The 19,915-nt window shown below is 54.6% G+C and overlaps 1 protein-coding gene across 4 annotated transcripts; it reads right to left on the bottom strand.

The window, feature by feature from the left end:
• Window positions 1–43: 43 nt before the first annotated feature.
• On the bottom strand, window positions 44–14,358 carry CCN5 (cellular communication network factor 5). Of its 4 annotated transcripts, none has more exons than XR_012779120.1 (6): window positions 14,129–14,358; window positions 13,422–13,514; window positions 6,985–7,201; window positions 1,493–1,744; window positions 517–821; window positions 44–163 (listed from the first exon to the last, which is right to left on the bottom strand). XR_012779120.1 is itself a non-coding variant. In XM_075528712.1 (5 exons), exons 2-5 carry the CDS (start codon window positions 13,479–13,481, stop codon window positions 601–603), a joined length of 750 nt encoding a protein of 249 aa, XP_075384827.1. In that variant the 5' UTR covers window positions 13,482–13,514; window positions 14,129–14,357; the 3' UTR covers window positions 44–600. The 4 variants fall into 4 exon arrangements, 1 of the variants encoding a protein (XP_075384827.1); XR_012779118.1 differs by having other exon boundaries at window positions 44–224; window positions 14,129–14,356; XR_012779119.1 differs by lacking the exon at window positions 14,129–14,358 and adding an exon at window positions 13,982–14,090 and having other exon boundaries at window positions 44–224.
• Between the last annotated feature and the right edge of the window lie 5,557 nt (window positions 14,359–19,915).

The following is a 19,915-nucleotide window of genomic DNA, read 5'->3' on the forward strand; positions in this document are numbered from 1 at the left end:
AGCACCTGGCCCAGGGGAGGTGCTCAAGGAAGGCTCATTCCTCTTATGACAAAGTGTGTTTAATGGTTTCTTGAAGCCCTGTGTTTTAGACTTTCTTTAAGACGGCATGCTTTCATCTCACGGTTGTCACAGAGAACTTCGTCCCCGATGAGAGGGGCTTTCTCTGTTGAAAACAAGCCTGATGTACACGTTCTGGTAGGGGCTGGTATTCAGGGACTTTAATTCTAGAAGAGGAAGCAGGGGATTCGGGGTGTCGGGAAAATGGCCAACCCAGCCCCCACCCCTGCCTAATTAGTGACGGCTCTTGTACCCTCGCCTCCCAGGGGAAAATGGAGAGGCATGCCAGCCACGGGCATGAAGGATGAGAGGGGTCAAGGGGTGGACCAGAAAGCCCTGGAAGTCGTGGCAAGCCACCCAGTCAGGCACTAGGGTAGACCCTCCTCTCCCCCAGCCAGCTGGCTCGTAAATATTCTTGTCCTCCAGGGCCTGTTGGGTAGATCCAAGCCAGATTGTTACCTGCGGTCCAGGGCATGGGGCGGGGTCGTCTGCCAGCTGCTTGAGCCCGGGTGCTGCCCGCTGAGGACCGCGGGCACCGTGTCTCTAAACGGCTCGGTTCCACAGGCCGCGCTCCCTGGTGGCAGGGCAGGGCCCAGGAAAGCACAGGCGGCGCTGGGGCTCCAGTCGACAGAAGCGGTTCTGATTGGACACCCTCGTGGCCACGCCCAGCCCGCAGGTGGTCGAGCAGGGGCCCCAGGCTGTGCTCCATTCTGTACAGGGCATGCCGGGGGCCAGGGGAAGCTCAGGGCCGGACAACTGGGCTTCTGTAGGGGAAGAAGGAAGATCAGGGCTGGGCAGCCAAATCAGCCCACCTGCTTGGTCCCCAGATAACCGTTTGAGATGCACCTGGGTGCTGTATGGAAGCACGTGTTTCTTATACCTCTGTACTTCCCTCTACTTCTCTACAGGTGCATGCACACACATCATGCAGAGCCTATTGACATACTGGTTGTTTTTACACTTATCGCAGGCGTGCACGTGTGCACATCCACCTCCACACACTCACTCCCCCTCCACACCCCCCACTGCCATGGATTGGATTCCGACTCATAGTGACCCTGCAGGACGAGGGAGAACTGCCCTAGAAAGTTTTGGAAACTGACTCTTTATAGAGATAGAGCCTCTCCTCAAGTCCTTTGTCACTGTGAATTGACAGCCCAAGGCTTTCTCCTCCCATGAAGAGTTACAGTCTGGGAAACCCTGGCGGGGGTGGGGTGGGGGGGCAGTTGGATCCTGAGCCAATGGCAGTGAGGACTACAACAAGATGGAAAATGACCCCCAGACTTCAGCTGCTTATTCCATCAGTTCCAGGGGCCTGGTTGGTATCACTCCATCTCCCCCCCACCCTTACCTTCATCTTCCCTCCTGTCCTGGTCCTGCTGGACCCTTGCTGTCCCAAGGTCCCACCCCAGAGCTGAGCCCAGCCAGCACTCACCTCGGGCTGGCAGGGGCTGGACCCCCAGGGCCTGGGTGCAGACCCACTCAGGGCAGCATTTGCCTGGGACCTCCACCCTGCGGGGCTGGGGGCAGTCCCAGCTGGGCAGCTGGACGTCCTCACTGCATAGTGGCACGCAGGTGACCCCGCCATCCTCACAGAGGCAGTGGGTCCGGCAATGGGGCTGGAAGGCCTCCCCGTCCTGGTACCGGTGGCCATTCACCTCACAGCCTCCGCTATCATCCTCTTCCACTGCAGGGGAGAAGGGGCGCCCATCAGTCTCCCACCCCAACGCTGCCCTGGACTGGGCAGGCTGAGGCCAGGCCGGCCGCCTGGAGCACCTGCCCCCCTGGCACAGGGGGCTCAGGACCACCAGGTGAGGTTGTGCCTTCCAATTTCCAAGCAGGTGTTCCCAGCCAACCCCCAGCCAGCCTGCCCCTGCCCTGCCGGAAGATGGCCAGGCATCCTAGGCCCTGGCACTGTGTGTACAGGCCGCTGCCCAGTTCGGTTCCCAGCTGTGCCCTTTATTAACTACGATTTCACCTCTTCTTTCCCGTTTCCTCATCTGAAAAATGCAGATATACAGGTACTTATTTCAAAAGGTTTGGGGGACATAAAGAACATTTCCCACGTATAAACCTACCCACAGAGCCTACCTGCGGTGTCCCTGTTGGTCTTACCCTGACTGGCGTAACCCTAATGGCTGCATGTTCGTCATATGCACGTGGACCATCCACGCTGAGCTTTCAGGCAGCGAAGTCCCCGCCCACCTGCTGGCTTGGAGTAAGTTATGTAATGTCTGAGTCACCTCAACTTCAGTGGTTGCGTTAGGTGCCGTCACCGCGGTCGGTGCTGACTCACCACAAGCCTGCACACCACAGAACAGAGCCCTGCCTGGCCCTACGCTGTGCACATGGTTGTCACATTGGCGCCAATTGTTATAGTCGCCCTGTCCCTCCATCCCCTTGAGGCTCGTTCGCTTTTTCAAACCTCCTACCAGACAATAATGTCCTTCTCCCGGGACTGGGCTCTCCTGATACCAGGTTCAAGTCCGTGAGACTGCCTCACCAGCCTCACTTCTGACGAGCACTCTGGCTGCCCGTCTTACAAGACAGACAGACAGACAGATGTGTTTGTTTTTCTGGACACCCGTGGTACTTCCAGTACTCTGCCCCCGAGAAGGACGTCGAGTTTGGGACAGGAGAGAGGAGGACCTCGAGGAGATGGACCAGTGCAGCAGCTATACCCTTGGGCACGAAGGAACGTACCCCAAGCCACACAGCCAGCACATTAAGCCCTGGCTTAACAGCGATGACTGGCAGCCAGCAGGTGGACAAGGAGACTTCGCTGCATGAAAAATGTATAGACGGGATTTTGTCCCGGGCCAGTTCTTGCTCCAGGCTTTATTTGCTTGGGGGGTGTGACATGGTGCAAAGGGGAAGGCTGATTGCTCATAGAAAACTATCTAGAGAAGATGAATGCTCCCGCCTCCACCAGGAAGCCCTCTGCCCTTGTTCCTTTCAGAAGGTGCCTTCACATCCATCTCCCTGCTGGCCCATGAGTGCCCATGCTAGGGGGTATGGGCATATCGCCCCCACCACTTCTAAGGAGTGTTCTGGCTATATTTCTTCCAAGCACTTGTGTGTGTGTGTGCGTATGTGTGTGTAATATGCTCACAGCCCCTAGCACAGTGCCAGGCTGTAGTAGATGCTCAAGACATGCTCTCAGAGAGAAAGCCCCCGCAGAAGGAGACGTCCTTGGTGGGGGCAGTGTCATCGTGGCCCCCTCACACCCTGGGGAGCACACTGGACCTTGGGAGTTTCCCCTGGCCCGAGGTTCAGCACATGGACACTGGGTGAACTAGCCCTATCGCCTTACAAATCGAGAGCTAGTTATGGTGCAGCTGCTGTGTTCCTGAACAAGAGGAGCTGCGGTTCTCGGCTCCAAGCACCATGAGACCGGTGTGAGAGTCGCCTTCTTCCCGTTCCGAGGAAGGAACAAGGACAGAGGGCTTCCTGGAGGTGGCGGCGGCAGTGTCGTCTCTAGATTCTTCCCCGAGAGCAATCATCATCTCTGCGTTGCTGTGACCAGTCTCCCCCTTCACACGCGTTCACACCCCCAGGCAAGCAAAGCCTTTGCAAGAACTGGATCGTGAGAACGTTGTGGCTGTACAACTTTTGAAGACATATTCTTTGTTGTGAGCAGCCGTTTAAAGTTTTGTGTCTTGGTTTTGTTTCCTATAGAGGGACTCTTTCACATTGATTCATGAGCCTCTCTCTCTAGTTGCTATTTTTACGAAACGGATGTGCACGTGGAGAAAGGTCATCATCGAGGCTCATTCTTCTTCAAGCGTTTGCCTGGGTTTGCTCTGTCTCCTCAACCAGTGCTTCCGAGAGGGATGACTGTGCCCGAGGGGACAGGAAGCACCGTCTGCAGACAGTTGGGGTGTCACAACTGGAAGGGTTGGTACTGGATGCTACTAAACAACCTGAATGCCCAGAACCAAGGAGGCGGGGTGGTGTAGTGGGACAGCAAGGTCAGCAGTTTGAAACCACCAGCTGCTCTGTGGGGAGAAGATGAGGCTGTCTACTCATGTCAAGAGTTACAGTCTTGGAAATGAACAGGGCCAGTTCTACTCTTCCCGACAGGCTCACTGTGGGGCGGAATTGACTCAATGGCAGTGACTGAGTGACTGAGTGACTGAGTGAGTGAGTGCATGAGTGAGTGAGTGAGTACATGACTGAGTGTGTGAGTGAGTGCATGAGTGACTGAGTGTGTGAGTGCATGAGAGAGTGAGTGCATGAGTGAGTGTGTGAGTGTATGAGTGAGTGTGTGAGTGCATGAGTGACTGAGTGTGTGAGTGAGTGAGTGAGTGTGTGAGTGAGTGCATGAGTGATGGGTGTGTGAGTGCATGAGTGACTGAGTGTGTGAGTGCATGAGTGACTGAGTGTGTGAGTGAGTGCATGAGTGACTGAGTGTGTGAGTGCATGAGAGAGTGAGTGCATGAGTGAGTGTGTGAGTGTATGAGTGAGTGTGTGAGTGCATGAGTGAGTGAGTGTGTGAGTGAGTGAGTGAGTGTGTGAGTGAGTGCATGAGTGATGGGTGTGTGAGTGCATGAGTGACTGAGTGTGTGAGTGCATGAGTGACTGAGTGTGTGAGTGAGTGCATGAGTGAGTGAGTGACTGCATGATTGAGTGTGTGAGTGAGTGTCTGAGTGACTGAGTGTGTGAGTGTGTGAGTGCATGAGTGACTGAGTGTGTGAGTGCATGAGTGAGTGAGTGTGTGAGTGCATGAGTGAGTGACTGAGTGTGTGAGTGAGTGACTGAGTGCATGAGTGAGTGTGTGAGTGCATGAGTGACTGAGTGTGTGAGTGACTGAGTGTGTGAGTGAGTGAGTGCATGAGTGACTGAGTGTGTGAGTAAGTGAGTGCATGAGTGAGTGAGTGTGTGAGTGCATGACTGAGTGTGTGAGTGCATGAGTGAGTGTGTGAGTGCATGAGTGAGTGACTGAGTGTGCGAGTGTATGAGTGACTGAGTGTGTGAGTGAGTGCATGAGTGAGTGAGTGAGTGTGTGAGTGCATGAGTGACTGAGTGTGTGAGTGTGTAAGTGACTGAGTGTGTGAGTGAGTGACTGAGTGTGTGAGTGAGTGAGTGCATGAGTGACTGAGTGAGTGAATGCATGAGTGAGTGTGTGAGTGCATGAGTGAGTGAGTGTGTGAGTGCATGAGTGAGTGTGTGTGTGAGTGCATGAATGAGTGTGTGAGTGCATGAGTGAGTGTGTGAGTGCATGAGTGAGTGCGTGAGTGTGTGAGTGCATGAGTGAGTGAGTGCGTGTGTGAGTGCATGAGTGAGTGTGTGAGTGCATGAGTGAGTGAGTGTGTGAGTGCATGACTGAGTGTGTGAGTGCATGAGTGAGTGAGTTCATGAGTGAGTGAGTGCGTGTGTGAGTGCATGAGTGAGTGTGTGAGTGCATGAGTGAGTGTGTGAGTGCATGAGTGACTGAGTGAGTGAGTGCATGACTGTGTGAGTGCATGAGTGAGTGTGTGAGTGCATGAGTGACTGAGTGAGTGTGTGAGTGCATGAGTGAGTGAGTGAGTGAGTGTGTGAGTGCATGAGTGAGTGTGTGAGTGAATGAATGCATGGGTGAGTGACTGAGTGAGTGCATGAGTGAGTGAGTGTGTGAGTCCATGAGTGCATGAGTGAGTGAGTGACTGAGTGACTGAGTGACTGAGTGTGTGAGTGAGTGTGTGAGTGCATGAGTGAGTGTGTGAGTGCATGAGTGAGTGACTGAGTGAATGAATGCATGGGTGAGTGACTGAGTGAGTGAGTGACTGAGTGAGTGAGTGCATGAGTGAGTGAGTGAGTGAATGACTGAGTGTGTGAGTGCATGAGTGAGTGACTGAGTGTGTGAGTGAGTGAGTGACTGTGTGTGTGAGTGAGTGAGTGTGAGTGCATGAGTGAGGTCACTGCAGGGAAGGCCCGCCCAACGGGCCGAGAAGAGTAGTGAGCGATGGACCAGACTCAGTCACAGAGATTCTGACCCATAGCAAACCTGGAGAGGTTTCTGAGGCTGTAAATCTTCCCGGGAGCAGCCAGCCTCATCTTTCACCAGCGGAGTACCTGGTGGGTTTGAACCACCAACCTTGCCATGAGCAGTCCAACACTGAACCAATAGCACCTCCAGGGTTCCTGAACTTGCTCCAGGGCACTAACCAAAACACCAAACTCACTACCATTGAGTTGATACTGACTCAGAGCGACCCTGTAGGACAGGGTGGAACTGCCCCTGTGGGTGTCCGAGACGGGAACTCTCTAAGGGAGTAGAAGGTCCCTTCTTTTCCCATGGAGTGGCTGCTGGTTTCGAACTGCTGACCTTGTGTTTTAGCAGCCTATTCCTCTGGGTTCCTTAGCTTGCTCAAGGGCACTAGTAGATCACAACCCCAGGACTCAGACTGGGCCCAGGGCTCCCAAGCCAGGAGGAGAGCTGCCTGACTGCTGCCTGTAAAGTGCCAGACCAGGGCCACAGCTGCGTGGCCTCGATGGGATGGAAACCCAGAGGTGGTGTCCTCATCTATCCAATGGTCTCACAGGGTGAGAGTGGGGTCCGTGGGGAAGGGCTTAGCACGGGAAGTGCCTGGGGTACTTCATTCCCTGGCTGACCCCAAAGTGTGTGAGGGTCCTGAGAAGGGGCTGGTGAGCCCCCAGGTGAAGGCTGTGCAGTGGTCGCTCAGGGAAGGGGGTGTTTGAGGCGGGTTTGGGCCATGATTTGAATAAGCAGGGGTGAGGGAGGCTATCAGGTGGCGGATGTGCACCCAGCAAAAGTCACAAGGACCGACGTTGGGGGAGAGTCTAAGGAGCAGTGGTCCCCACGTCTCGATGGTGTAGACAGTGGACCTGAAGGGAGGGTGGGAGGGGGTGGCGAGAAGAGGCTGTGCATGGACTGGGGACCTGTCGCTGTGTCCTTGCCCCTCACCAGTCCCCAAACCTGCTCACAGAGGCACAGGGCCCCCCGGCCGCCGGGGCCCTCCCCGAGCTGGCAGACCAGGCCCTGACTGGAGTCGCAGACGTGGCGGTGGTCGCAGGGCTCCCCCAGGCGCCGTGCACATACCCGGCAGCAGTTGCAGCCGTCCGGCACCAGAGGCACCCCCAGTGGGCACCGGGGAGGTGGCCAGGGGCAGGTGCATGGTGTTGGGCACAGCTGGGCACACACCTGCAGAGACAGAAACCTTCCTTAGCCATAAACCTGGCCCGTGACCCTCCCTGCATTTGGGGCCCTGAGCAAGACTGTTGGACTAGAGTCCCAGCCCTGACTTGGCTCACCCCTCACTAGCTGTGTGACCCGGGGCAAGTTTTGTACCCTCTCTGAGCCTCTGTTTCCTCATCAGTGAGCCGGGGGTGGGTGGGGGGACAAGAATAGTGAGATGGTGCCAAGGAGCGCAAGAAACGGGGCAATGTGAAGTCTTGGGGACCCTGCCTGCCGCTTCGTAGATGCCCAATGAGTTCAGCTGCACCACTCAGCACCCTAATGACCCGAAAGGGCTCAGGCCCTGCCAGGCAGGAGCTTAGGGAAGACCCACACCACGACATGTTGGCTCCCGGCAGCATCTCCAGCCCGTGGGCTGTAGATCCTCACGGGGAGGGCTGAGCAAGTTGAACAGCATTGTGGGTGGTTTCAGGCTTGGGAGCCACTGAGATGGCATTTCCCAGCCCTGGCTTGGGCTTTCCCATCAGCCAGGAAGCTTGACCAAACACCAACCTCAGGGCCCCTCAGAGACTCGCCAGGCCCCAGCTCCCAGAGGAGGGGCCCTGCAACCTGGATTTTTAGCCAGCTCTCCAGAAGGTTTGGGTGCACAGCTAGGTTTTCAGCCCCTCTGATCCAGTCCAACACTCTCTCACCTCCCTCCATCTGTGTCCAGATGGGGAACACAGAGGTCCAGAGGGGGAAGGGGCTTGCCAAAAGCCACCGTGTGTTAGCTGCCGTCCCAAGTCCCTGCTTCCTTCTTGAGGACTCAGGGACAGATTGCTCCTGAATGGGCACCTGAGCCAGGTACCCAGCCCTCGGTGGAAGAGCCACGGTATTGACTTGGGGTCCTGAGTGCCCACCCAGGACAAAGAAACCACCACACTGCGATCCAGATGTCTGAGGTGAAGGGCTCCCCAACATAGCACACTGGTGAAGAACACATGCCCACTTGAAGAAGGTATGATCCAAAGTCTGCCCCATGGCCCTGGATGGCAAGAGCCATTAAATGACCCGCTACTCACCAACGGTGTCTTGGAAGAAAAGTCTGCCTATTGACTTTAGACCAAGTACAGTCACTAACCACCACCACCACCACCCCACCCCACCCCTGCCCAGAGCTGGAGCCAGAAGGCATGATGTGGAATGAAATAAGCCAATCACCGAGGGAGCTATGTTTTATGTCCCGCCTCTATAAAAAGACAAGCAGAGGCAAATGTGTGGAGGTCCGAGTTTATGAGTGGTCACCAGGGGTGGGAGGGATGGGCCTGAGGGGGTATCATAGGTAGGTTTACTGTGCCAACCTGGCCAATAGGAACATGTGGGATTAATAAGGGTCAGTTCGATTGGAGGGCAAGGAGAAAAACAGCTCGGCAAGCCCCGCCCCTTTCTCTCTTGCTGTGATTGGACCAGCATGTGGGTGCTTTAGCTAGTTCTCTGCCTCAACTTGTGAGCTGTACTATCTTGGGGGACAGCCAACCCGTGGATCATGTCACTAGAGCTTGAGGCTCCTTTGAGACCTGCTTTACGCTGCTGGTGTGCACATTGCTCGAGCTTGAGACTGTCGGATCCTGTCGTCTTGCATTGCTTGAGTTTGATATCCTATCTGGGCCTACTTCTCTAAGCTCTGAGCTGCTGACTGTTGGTGGCCCACCCTGTTGTTTGCTGCCTGTGGCCGGACAGCCTACATTGCTCTAGGGAAGATTTGGCTGTCTGCTTCCTTGACCTTGGACCCAGTAGCCCTCGTGAGTTGCAGGGTTTACAATATGCTAACTATTCCACAGAAATGAGTTGAACGGAGCCATCTATTTATCTGTCTATCTATCTATCTATCTATCTATCTATCTATCTATATATCTATCTAAAATCATAAGTGTCCTGGCTTTGTTTCTCCAGATAACCCTGTCTACCACAGGGGGTTAACAGTGATGGGAAAAGTCACATTGATTAAGGACAGGGTTGCACGGCTGATGTTGTAATCGCTGTCAATAAGTTGTACATCTGTAACATTGACACTCTGTAATAGATGTTGGCATAGTTACCACCACCAACAAAATAGCTACCGAGTCTGCTCCAATACAGCCAATCACTCTATGGGATGTTGTTCCTGGATTCTGGAGTTTTCCTGGGACATCCTCATGCATGGGTCTAACAACCTAGTTAGGGCTTCTGTTCTACCTCCTAGATTGTAGGTCTTTAAAGCTTGCAGGCAGCCACCCAAGGCACCCCAATTGGGCTTTATCCACGTGGAGCAAGAGAGGAAGGAGAGCAGTCAGGATTGGCAGGAGCCCTTGGAGTGAGCGGCTGATTGTTTCCTTCTTAGCCATGAGATCAGAAGAACTCGTTGGTGTGCAGCCACCAGTACTGAGAATTTCGATCAAAGATCTCATCCTAAAATCCTGATCGAAGGTGGGGAAATGCAGACTCTGGGCTCTCTGGAACAGTGGGAGCTGAACGAACTCCTGAAACCATTGCCCTGCGATCATCTGCATTGATTTGTTTTTCTGAGATAATCCTTAAATGTGAAACCCCAAATATCTTTGCACCAAACAATCATTTGCTTAACTGTTGAAAAGCTCGCCTTGAGCACCGTGCTCTTTAGAGAACAATCCATACTGGATGAATCGTCAAGAGCAACCTGAGAGCTCAGAGCAGGAAACAGGTTCCTGCCCTCTGTAGGGTTGTTGTGGGTCCAAGTCAACTTGAGGGCAGTGTGCGGTCCTCAAACAGGGAATGATGCCTTTGCCTTCATCCTGCCCTCCCTGGAAGACCCTCCCACTCTGCAAACGGCTGGAGGGGTGGTTAGGCTGCCGTGCCTAAACTGGCCACCAGGCGCCACCCCAGACCGGCAAGCCAGCTCTGCAGCCCAAACACTTCCTAGCTGGCCACCCAAGGTGGGTGTCTTGAATGGCCCCCTAAGGGAGGGATGCAGGGATTTCTGAGAGGGGACTGAATAATCCCGAAGCGATTCTGGAGATGCGATTCTGAGCCTAACCTCACCTTCAGAGTGCGGCCCATGCCAGAGAGCTTAATCACCTGAGCTTATTGGCAACATAGCATCTTAGAACTCAGCACCTGATCTTAGAACTCGGCACCATGGTGGGATTTACCGACTTTCCACACCAGAGACTCAGTTCCCTTAGCTAGGGGGAAGGTGTGGGTGGAGGGACCCTCCTGTCACCTGGCTGCTCAGTTTGGCTCCCTCTCCCTGGCAGGCTTGGCAGGGCTGAATCCTGACACCCTGATGAGGCTGTTGGTGTGTGATTGACAGGGGCGCCCCAAGATCATAGGCACACCCCTCATGACCCTCCGCTGACCACCATCCTGATCATCCCCATGCCAGAGACGAAGGAACTAGGCTCAAGCAGGGTAGTGACAATTTAAAGTTGTCCTACATGCCCTCACAGAAGGGTCACAAGGAAGGGCTGAGTCAGCCAGGTGCAGTATAGCACCAGTGAGACACACACTAGTCCTCTGGTTCTTTGAGGCTTCCTCACCCCCAACTACCATGACCCCAGTCCTGCCTTTCAGTTCTGACTAGACCGAAGCATGCACACTGGTACAGATAAGAACACACAGAAGCCAGGTCAGATAAACCCCTCAGGATCAATAATGAGAGTAGCGATATCATGAGGGTGAGGAGAAAGTGGGAGGTGTAGGGGGAGAAAGGGAAAACTGATCGCATTGATTGACATACAATATCCCCCAGGGGGATGAACAACAGAAACGTGGGTTAAGGGATATGGCGGGCAGTGTAAGATATGAAAATAAAAATAATTTATAAATTATCAAGGGTTCGCGAGGGAGGTAAAGCAGGGGAGGGAGGGGGGAAAAGAAGGAGCTGATAGCAAAGGTTCAAGTAGAAAGAAAATATTTCAGAAATGATGATGGCAACATATGTACAAATGTGCTTGATACAATCGACGTGGGGATTGTTCTAAGAGCCCCAATGAAACGATTTATTTAAAAAAATAAATTAATACAATAAAGTAGTCCTAGTTTTTAATGTTTTTCTACTTTCTTTCCGATGGAGTTTTTTCTCCATTATATGTTATTATTGCTGTTGGTGTTTTGTTTTTGTATGCTTTTCTGCATATGAAATCCAGGTAGGTAAATCTGTAGAGACTTTCACTGGACTAGTGGTTGCTTGGGAGTAGGCTCGGGACGATGGGGAGTTAATATCAATGAGCACAGATAGAAGAAAATGTTCTGAAATTGATCATGGGGATGATCGTCCCACCCTTCTTGAGAGGACTGACCTGTTGAATTGTTTGTGCTAATAAACCTGTTTGGCATGTATGTATATGTATGGATGGTGATAAGAGTTGTATGAGTCCCTAATAAAATGTAAAAAAAGAAGAGGAGAAAAAAATGATTAAGGCAAAGACTGTACAGATGTGCTTTATACAATTGATGTATGTATATGTATGAACTGTGATAAGAATTGTATGAGCCCCTAATAAATTGTTAAAATTAAAAAAAAAAAAACCTGTTTGGCTTTGAAAGCAGGGCAGGGACATCCAGCAAGACATAAAGAGTCCAGACGGAATCCAAGTTCAGGTGAATGCAGGCCTGAGCGTGGAATCACCGCCCCTACCTCTCATCCTGGGGGCGGCGGGGAGGGGGGGGCTCTGACCCCAACGTAGCTACTGCCTCAATGTGCCTATTTTCTCAACAGGAAGAATGAGAAGTCACAGGTGGCGTTTCTGCTCCGCCAACCAGCCCAGCCCTAAAGTCAAGCAGGGCCCTCAGTGCCTGGCTGTCCTGGCCCCGCTGTGGTCACCAGGTGAGGCGACTGTTGGGAGCACTAGCCGGGCTGTCCTCTGGGCAGGGGCTGAGAGCACTCCGGAACAGTTGCATGACTCTGACCCTTCACTCACAAAGTCCCTGAAGCTGAGTGGGATGGTGGGATTCTGTGGGGCCGTGAGCCCCATGGCTCTGTTCTTGCTCAGCTCTGCTCCTGCCTCTCCCGGCAGCCCGCCTGGGAGCCCGGCGCCTCTGTCCAAGGCTGCTGGGGGCTCCTGCATTTGTAGGAATGGTCCTCAGTTTCCCAGCGCTGGGGGCAGTGGACAGGAGGCAACGGGGAGTGGAGGACAGCTTGATTTGGATCTTGCATTCGATCTCAGGCCCTGGCTTCTTTCCAGAAGCCCCAGTGCCCCTGCTCTCCCTGCCCTGGTTGTTCCTCCAGTCATCATGTCCTGTCTGTCCCATCTGAGCTTATAGACGGCCTTCCCTGGGCCCCCCACATCAGAACCCTCTTGCCCTGGCTCCTCACAAAACCCAGCCCACTGCCTGGGGTCAATTCTGACTCACCACGTGTGACCCCGTGGATGTGGGCACAGCGTGATCAGGGCTCGTGATGAGGATGGTCTCCTTGGTGCCCAAACCCGAACAAACAAAAACACATCCCCCACCCACTGCCATCGAGTCCACATCGACTTGCCCGACCCTGTGGACAGGCTAGAACTGCCTCTGTGGGTCCCTGAGACCGTTTCTGTTTACAGCCGTAGAGAGCCTGTCTCTCCCCTGTGGAGCTGGCTGCTGGTTTTGTGGGTCATAGCCCGATGGGGAACCACCAAGCCCCGGGGCTCCTCCCTTGGTGCCAGAGCCCCAGTATTTCCCTAGGAGAGGACAGGGCTCTGCAGTCACAGTGCTGACCCGGGTTACGCCCCAACAGCCCCGTGCCCATCCACCTCCCCCCGGCCCTCTCCTATGGCTGTGACGGTTCTTGGCAGTGGGACTTTGGGCAAGTGCTCACCCCTCTGTGCCTCGCTGGACTGAAACTGAAGGCGAGACGTTCCTTATGGGGCGGTTGTGTCAGGTGAAGCGGACGTACCACTAGCCTCGTGACAATTGTCCCATGTAGCTCACGAGTCCTCTGGTGTGTGCCCCACCCTCCGGGGACCAGGCCACCTGAGGGTCCGTGTAGGGTGGCCTTTCCAGTGGGGGTGCCTGCTCCTGCTTTCAGGGGGGCCATGGGGGTCGGTAATCACCCTCAAGCCCTCTTCTGAGCAGGCCCTGAGACGTCCACCTCGAGTACCTACTATCCACAAGCTGCACACAGGGGGGCTAAGGGACAGAGCGCAGGGGGCGGGGCTGGGGGGGCTTGGCTGTGATCACACACCTTGCCAGTCCCCCTCCCTCACACCAAAGAAGTCAGGGGTACATTTGGGGTCCTGGTTCCCCTTACCTTTGAGAAGAGGCACAGGAGGACCACGGTGAGGAGATGGGTCTGTGGTGAGCCTCTCATGTCACGGTGTCCCCTGCAGAGCCAGTCGTGAGCCTAGGAGGCAGGAGGAGGCAGGAGTCTTTATGTTCTAGCAGCCGTGAGGTCACCCCAGGAAGCATTCACACCCACCCACATGCACTCACTCACACTCACTTACTCACACTCACACTCACAGACACACACAGACTCATACACTCACACATAGTCACTTACACACACAGACTCACATGCACACAGACACACATTCACACACAGACACACACAGACTCATACACACACTCATACCCACAGACTCACAAACACACACTCAAATACACATGCTTACACATGTACAGACTCACACACTGACACACACAGATTCACTCACACAGACTTACACATGTACAGTCTTAGCACACAGACGCACACACACACACAGTCACAGACACACTCACACGCACACAGACACACACATAGACCGGCCTTTCTTCCGTCACTTCTGTTCCTCTCCATCTTCTTGTTTCTCTGAAGAACCCATTTACCTGAGGTGAGATTGTGGAGGCCACCAGCAGGCAGGAACCTGACAGTGAGAGAGAGAGAGAGAGAGAGAGAGAGAGAGAGAGAGAGAGAGAGAGAGAGAGAGAGAGAGAGAGAGAGAGAGAGAGAGAGAGAGAGAAGAGAGAACCTACGTGTAGAAGCCCGAGTCCGCCCGGAGCCTGTGACAGACAGGCTGGCAGCAGCCCCTGGAGCTCCAGCTCTTTCCAGCCCTGGGGGGGGGTCTTGGCACCAGCCACTGCCGTGGCCCCAGGAAGGGGCTGTGGATCCAGCAGCGCTGACGGGCCCGCCTTCTCGGATCAGACACAAACCCTCCGAGGCCCACGGCTGGACTCTGGGCAGCCTTGGCCCAGCCTGCGGTTTTTGGCAGGGAGCTTGGCGGCTGCCCAGAGGCGGGTGTGACCCAGAGCCAGACTCGCCTGGACCGCTCCTTGGCCCTCAATAGGCGGCAGCCACCCCTTAGCCTCTGCCCCGGGGGCTCTGGTGGGTGAACCAGGCAGGTTGGGCCTACTGTGTGCCCAGGGATTGATGGGCACCAGGAGGTGGATCAGCTGGTAGAGCCAAACCCATTCTTCTTCATTGTGCAGACCCGGGAAGCCTTGGGCGTGGGCTGGAGATGGAACACTGATTGAGGAGCCCCGGCTCTCGGAGGTGGAGGGGGGGGGGCTGTGTTCCTTACCCCAAAACTTTCACTATCACAAGAGGGCTCTCAGACCTCTTGAGCTGGGTGCCTCAACAAGATCTGTTTCTGTGGGGCACACAGGGTTTGCAATGGGGTTGGTGGTTTGAATCCACCCAGTGGCTCTGCAGGAGCAAGCCCTGCCATCTGCTTCAGTGACATGACAGCCAGGAGCTCCCAATGAGCAGTGCTTCTCTGAGATACATGTGGTCCCCATGGATGGGCGATGGCACCATCAGGAGGGTTAGCGGGGAAGGTTTTAGCCCCTGTAATCTCCACCAGCAGCACCCAGACCTCAAACAACAGTGAGCCTGGACGCACTTCTTGCTATTACATCACTACGCATCGATGCACTCTTGCTAGCGGAGTGGAGCTGCAGCGGCTGAATTAGGAGCCCCAGTGGTGTCGTGAGCTGCGCACAGAGCCACTAAGCGCAGCAGAGTCAGCAGTTCGAGCCCCCCAGTGGCTCCCTGGGAGAACGCTGAGGCAGTCTGCTCCCATCAAGATATAAAAGTCTCAGAGACCTTGGACGGTAGTGGTCCTCTGCCCTATTGGGTCGCTATCAACTCGATGGCAGTGGGTTTGGCTTTGGGTGGTAGCCGATGGCCGGGCGGGGTGGCTGGCACTTGGCCCGTGACACTTTGTGCACGGCCACCTTGAGTCCATCGGTGGAGGCTTTCGAGTGACCATGGCATTTGTTCCCGTGGACCGTCCAGTACTCAGACAGGCTAGGAAGAAAGGCCTGGTGATCTACTTTCCCCAAAAAACGGCCAATGAAAACTCTCCGAATCACAATGGCCCCAACTGCAAGCGGTCGTGCGGAGATGCAGGACCAGACCCGCTTCGTCCCATTGAGCATGAGGGCACCCTGAGCTGGGGCTGGGGTCACAGCATCTAAAACCAGTCACCTAGGGGAGCTGTGGGCTGAGTCAGACGGAGCTGCTCTGCTGAGACAGGTGCCCCACCGGCTTCCCACCAGACAGTGGCCGGAAGCCCCTTCTCCGTGGAGCCTGGGGGCAGTGACAGCAGTCCTCGGTTGGGCCTGCCCTCGGACCATTTTGCATACAGTACGGCGGTGAATGGGCTCCTGGATTGCCGATGACTTCCTACTGTAGCTAGAGCAAACGGCCCCAACCCCCGTGGATCCAACCACTCCCATTAATACCTTACAATTAAAGGACTGAGAACCAGGGCTTGGCAGGGCTGGTTCTGCCCAGAGAGGCTCCAGGAGGTACCTGATTGCTCACCTGCCCCAGTTCTAGAGGCCGTCATCACTCCTTGGCTTGGGGCCCCTTCCTCCAGCTTCAGAGCACATCACCCCAACCTCTGCTTCTGGCCCCAAATTGCCTTTTTCTGACTGGCCCTCCTGCTCCCTTCCCATAAAACCCATGTGACTCTATGGGGGTCTACCTAGGTAGTCCAGGGCCATCTCTCCTTCTTGAGAGCCTTTACTTAACCAGAGTCCCCTTTGCCAGCTCGGGTCCCCTGGTCACAGGTCCTCGGGACTAAGAGCACCAATTTTAGCTACAAAGAGAGTGCTGGTATAGTGCACACCCAGCAGGTGCCGGTCATCATGCCACGTGCCCTTTATAAACAGTGGGCATGTAAGCCTCACCATCCAACCCAACCCACTCCCATGGAGTCGGTGCTCATAGTGACCCCTCAGGGCCCCCAAGGGATATCAAGACTGTCACTCTTCATGGGAGAAGAAAGCCCCGTCTTTCTCCTGCAGAGCGGCTGGTGGGTTCAAACTGCTGACCTTTAGGATCGCAGCCCAACTCGTGACCATGACGCCACCAGGGCTCCTTCCTCAACATCAGACGTTGGTACTTTCGCTTTCTCAGTAGGATGGTCCCCTAAGTTGCCTAAGCTCACACCGCTTGGGAACAGCCAGGATTTCAGCACAGATTCCTTTGACCGCAAAACCTGTGTGCCATGGATTTATTCTTTGCTGTTGCCCCAGGACTCCTCGGTGACACACATACCGGGGCTCCAAAGAGTTTTAGGGGCAATGGAACTCAGAATTGATGGAACTTTACACAAACTTTTTTTTTTATTATGTAGGATCTCACACATATAGCATTCCAAATTTCAATCATGTTAAGTGGAATATACAATTGCTATGACAATCGGTTTCCTACCATTCTTTTTCGACATAGTCTCCTTGAAATTGTCTCCCTTTTACCCCACCTCTACCGCTGTGCCCCGCGCCCCCGAACCCCTCATTCTACTTGCTGTCCCTTTAGGTTCATTGTTCCTGGGTTTCATACACCGAAAAACAGGAAAGCAAATGACACAGCTTCAAGAGGGTGACCTCCATCGACACAACACCTCTGAGATACACTCTACTAACCAAACCATACAAGCAAAAAATATTTAAAAAGCAAACTTTTTGAAGTCATGTGTGCACTACGAATATTAAAGGTACCGCTTGCTGACTCTTCGCCTTCGTAATGCACCGTGTAACCACCACCCAGGTGGAGAAACAGTTCCAGAAGGTTCCTTCAAGTGCCCGCCTAGGCCATCCCCACCGCCCCTCAGGTAACTGCTCTTCACCGGCGACTCGTTTCTGGAGATGAAGACGTTGTTGAAACCACTTGTTTCTCTGAGGCGAGAAAGAAGGCAGGCGGAGCCCGGGCAGTCTGAGAGGGGACGGTCACCGGCAAGCAAGGCCCTGTGCTGGCCAGAGGAGATAAGGCACATGGGGAACAGGGGAGAAAGCAAAAGGCCCAGGCTTGCCGGTCAGACTGAGTCTGGTGGAACCCCCAGACTATGGCCTTGGACACCCTTCCCGCCTGGAAAGGAAGCCCCCAAGCCGCCCACCCCACCCTGCTCCCCTTTCAGTGGGAACGACAGACAAGCCTATAAAGTGCCAGCACCGTCTGGGGGGTGCACCCCTCAGAGCAGCCAGCCACCCCGGATCCAAAGGGCAGCATCTGCCCAGGGGTAAGGCTCGCCTGGATGGTGGGAAGGGACAGGGTAGAAGGACAAAGGGAAACGGACACACATGGGGGTGGGGGTTGGGGGGGAGGGGGATGGGACCTTGTGAGGACTGCCGTCAGCATCACAGTGGTAGGAACTGCTGAATGGAAAACCAATTTGCTCTGCCAACTTCCCCCCCAGATCACAGCAAAACAAAAGAACAGAAGTAAAACACAAGGGTGGGGGGTGGGGGAGGAAGTGGGGGGGAGGGGCAAATGGAAGTGTTAGCCTGTGAGGCCCCTCAGTCGGAATGCGGGTCTTTCTCTGGATCTTTGGTCTTACTAAGTGAGGTCAGTAGAGTGTGGGTGTAGGGGGCCATGGGCCCCGCACCAGGGGTGCTTGCTGCTTGTGGTGCTGAGTCCTCCAGCAGCAGCTCCAAGTGTGGTGAGACAGTGACAGGAAATGCCACACCGCTGATTAAGGTTACTTGTGGTTATTTATGGTTCAGGCCCCCAAACCGCCAGTGCCAAGCCTGGCACTGGCCGCCTGTGAGTCCCCGCTATTGAGGCGGTGCGGACTTAGGGAGGTACCCCGTGGTCAGGGGGGACCTGGGGCTGTTGGGGGGGCTGGGCTGGGCTGGCTTTTTGGGGTGGATCAATGGCCTGTCCTCTCTTCGGGGTGCCTCTGGGTGGACTCAAACAACCCAGTTTCACTTAGCAGCTGAGCACTGATCACACACATCTGTATGGGAGAAGGCTGGGTGGGGCTGGGGTCATGTGTGGGGTTGCTAGCCACAGGTCAGCAGTTTGAAGCCACTAGCTACTGTGAGGGAGAAAGAGGAGGCTCTTTACTCCCATAAAGAGTGACAGTCTCAGAAACCCACAGGGACAGTTCTACCCTGTCCTGGAGGGTTGTTATGAGTCAGACTCGATGGCAGTGAATGTGCAGACAGGAGCCTGGTGGGTAAGAGAGGGTGAAGCGCTCCGGGTTAGCCGAAACCCAGCCCTCTAACTTCACGGTGAGAATAAGGCCCGGCTTCACAGAGGTTACAGGCAAGAAAACCCTGTACAGGGAGCCCTCCAGGCTGGGGGACCCTCAACACTATTGCCCCAAACCATCTTTGAACCTTTAACCCAAAAAGATCCCTTAAACCCAACATGGTAGTGTAACTGTCACAGGACGCTGCCTGGGGCAGTCCACTCTCTGAAGAACTATATCTGAGGTGAAATCAACAATGGCAACTCGACAGATTCGATAGGAAATGAGTTTGCCTTGTGGGGAGAGGAACAGCACAAGCAGGGACGGGGAGCAGAGCAGGGTGGCGGCAGAGCTCGTGGAATGCCACCGGGGCCACTGATGTCCGTGGAGAAAAGGCTGGATTGGCACATATTCTGGATTTGTCTTCGTGTATTCTTAGCCGCAACAATGAAAATAAGAGGCATTTCTTTTTTAAAAACAAACAAATCAAAAACACACCTACGGGGCAATTCTACTCTGCCCATGTGGTTGCTATGAGTCGAAATCCATCGGCAGCTCCCAGCAGCGGCGGCGGCAGTCATCTGTATGTGCGTCTTACCTCCACCTAGCTCTATGCTTTGGCCTGCCGCCTCGATGCTCTGCTACCTGGTTGGCCACTGCTGGTGTAGAAGTCTGCTTGGTTTGGGTTGCTGGCGGTGGACGTTCGACCTTGTTGAGCTCTCTTACTTGTGCGAACGCGTTGTCAACTAGTTGCGTTGGGTTTTCAGGGAGGCGCTCATGCTTGTTGTGGCGGCTTTCTCTCTTCCCTCCCAGTCCTTATGCCCCCTCTTCTCATTCCTGACAGTGGGGCTGGGCTCTCCAGCCTCGCGCATCACGCGTTAAACAGCCCCAGGGTCACAGACATGCCTGCCTGGTTCTCGATCCCCTTTCGCCACGAGGAAGAGTCGTTCAGATAGGTTTCCGTACCAAAAATAACAAGGCAAGGGACGCTTTAGGTCCCTAGTATTCTAAAAATGACTTTTCATAGTCCTAAAGAGTTAAGGACCTGACCCGGAGCTCATTGCCTCAATGGGCATAAGCCTTGGACTTCCCCCTTGATCTAACGACACCCTGCCTCACGCAGGTGGGTGTGCTGAGGCTGACTGGTGTGCTCCTGCTCCGGGGGTCGTGCTGCCCGGAGCCCGGGGCTACGGTGGCCTGCAGCTCGGCTCCATTATTATAAGAAAAACGGTGAGGGGGTGGGGCGAGAAACATGGTTTTCACACCAAAAAATAAGACTTTGAAGACGTAAGAGGAGGCCCGAAATGGGGCTGAGGGGCAGGAAATGCTGGAGGGAAGAGTG

The sequence above is a fragment of the Tenrec ecaudatus genome, chromosome 12, assembly GCF_050624435.1.
Source record: "Tenrec ecaudatus isolate mTenEca1 chromosome 12, mTenEca1.hap1, whole genome shotgun sequence".
NCBI lineage: Eukaryota > Metazoa > Chordata > Mammalia > Afrosoricida > Tenrecidae > Tenrec > Tenrec ecaudatus.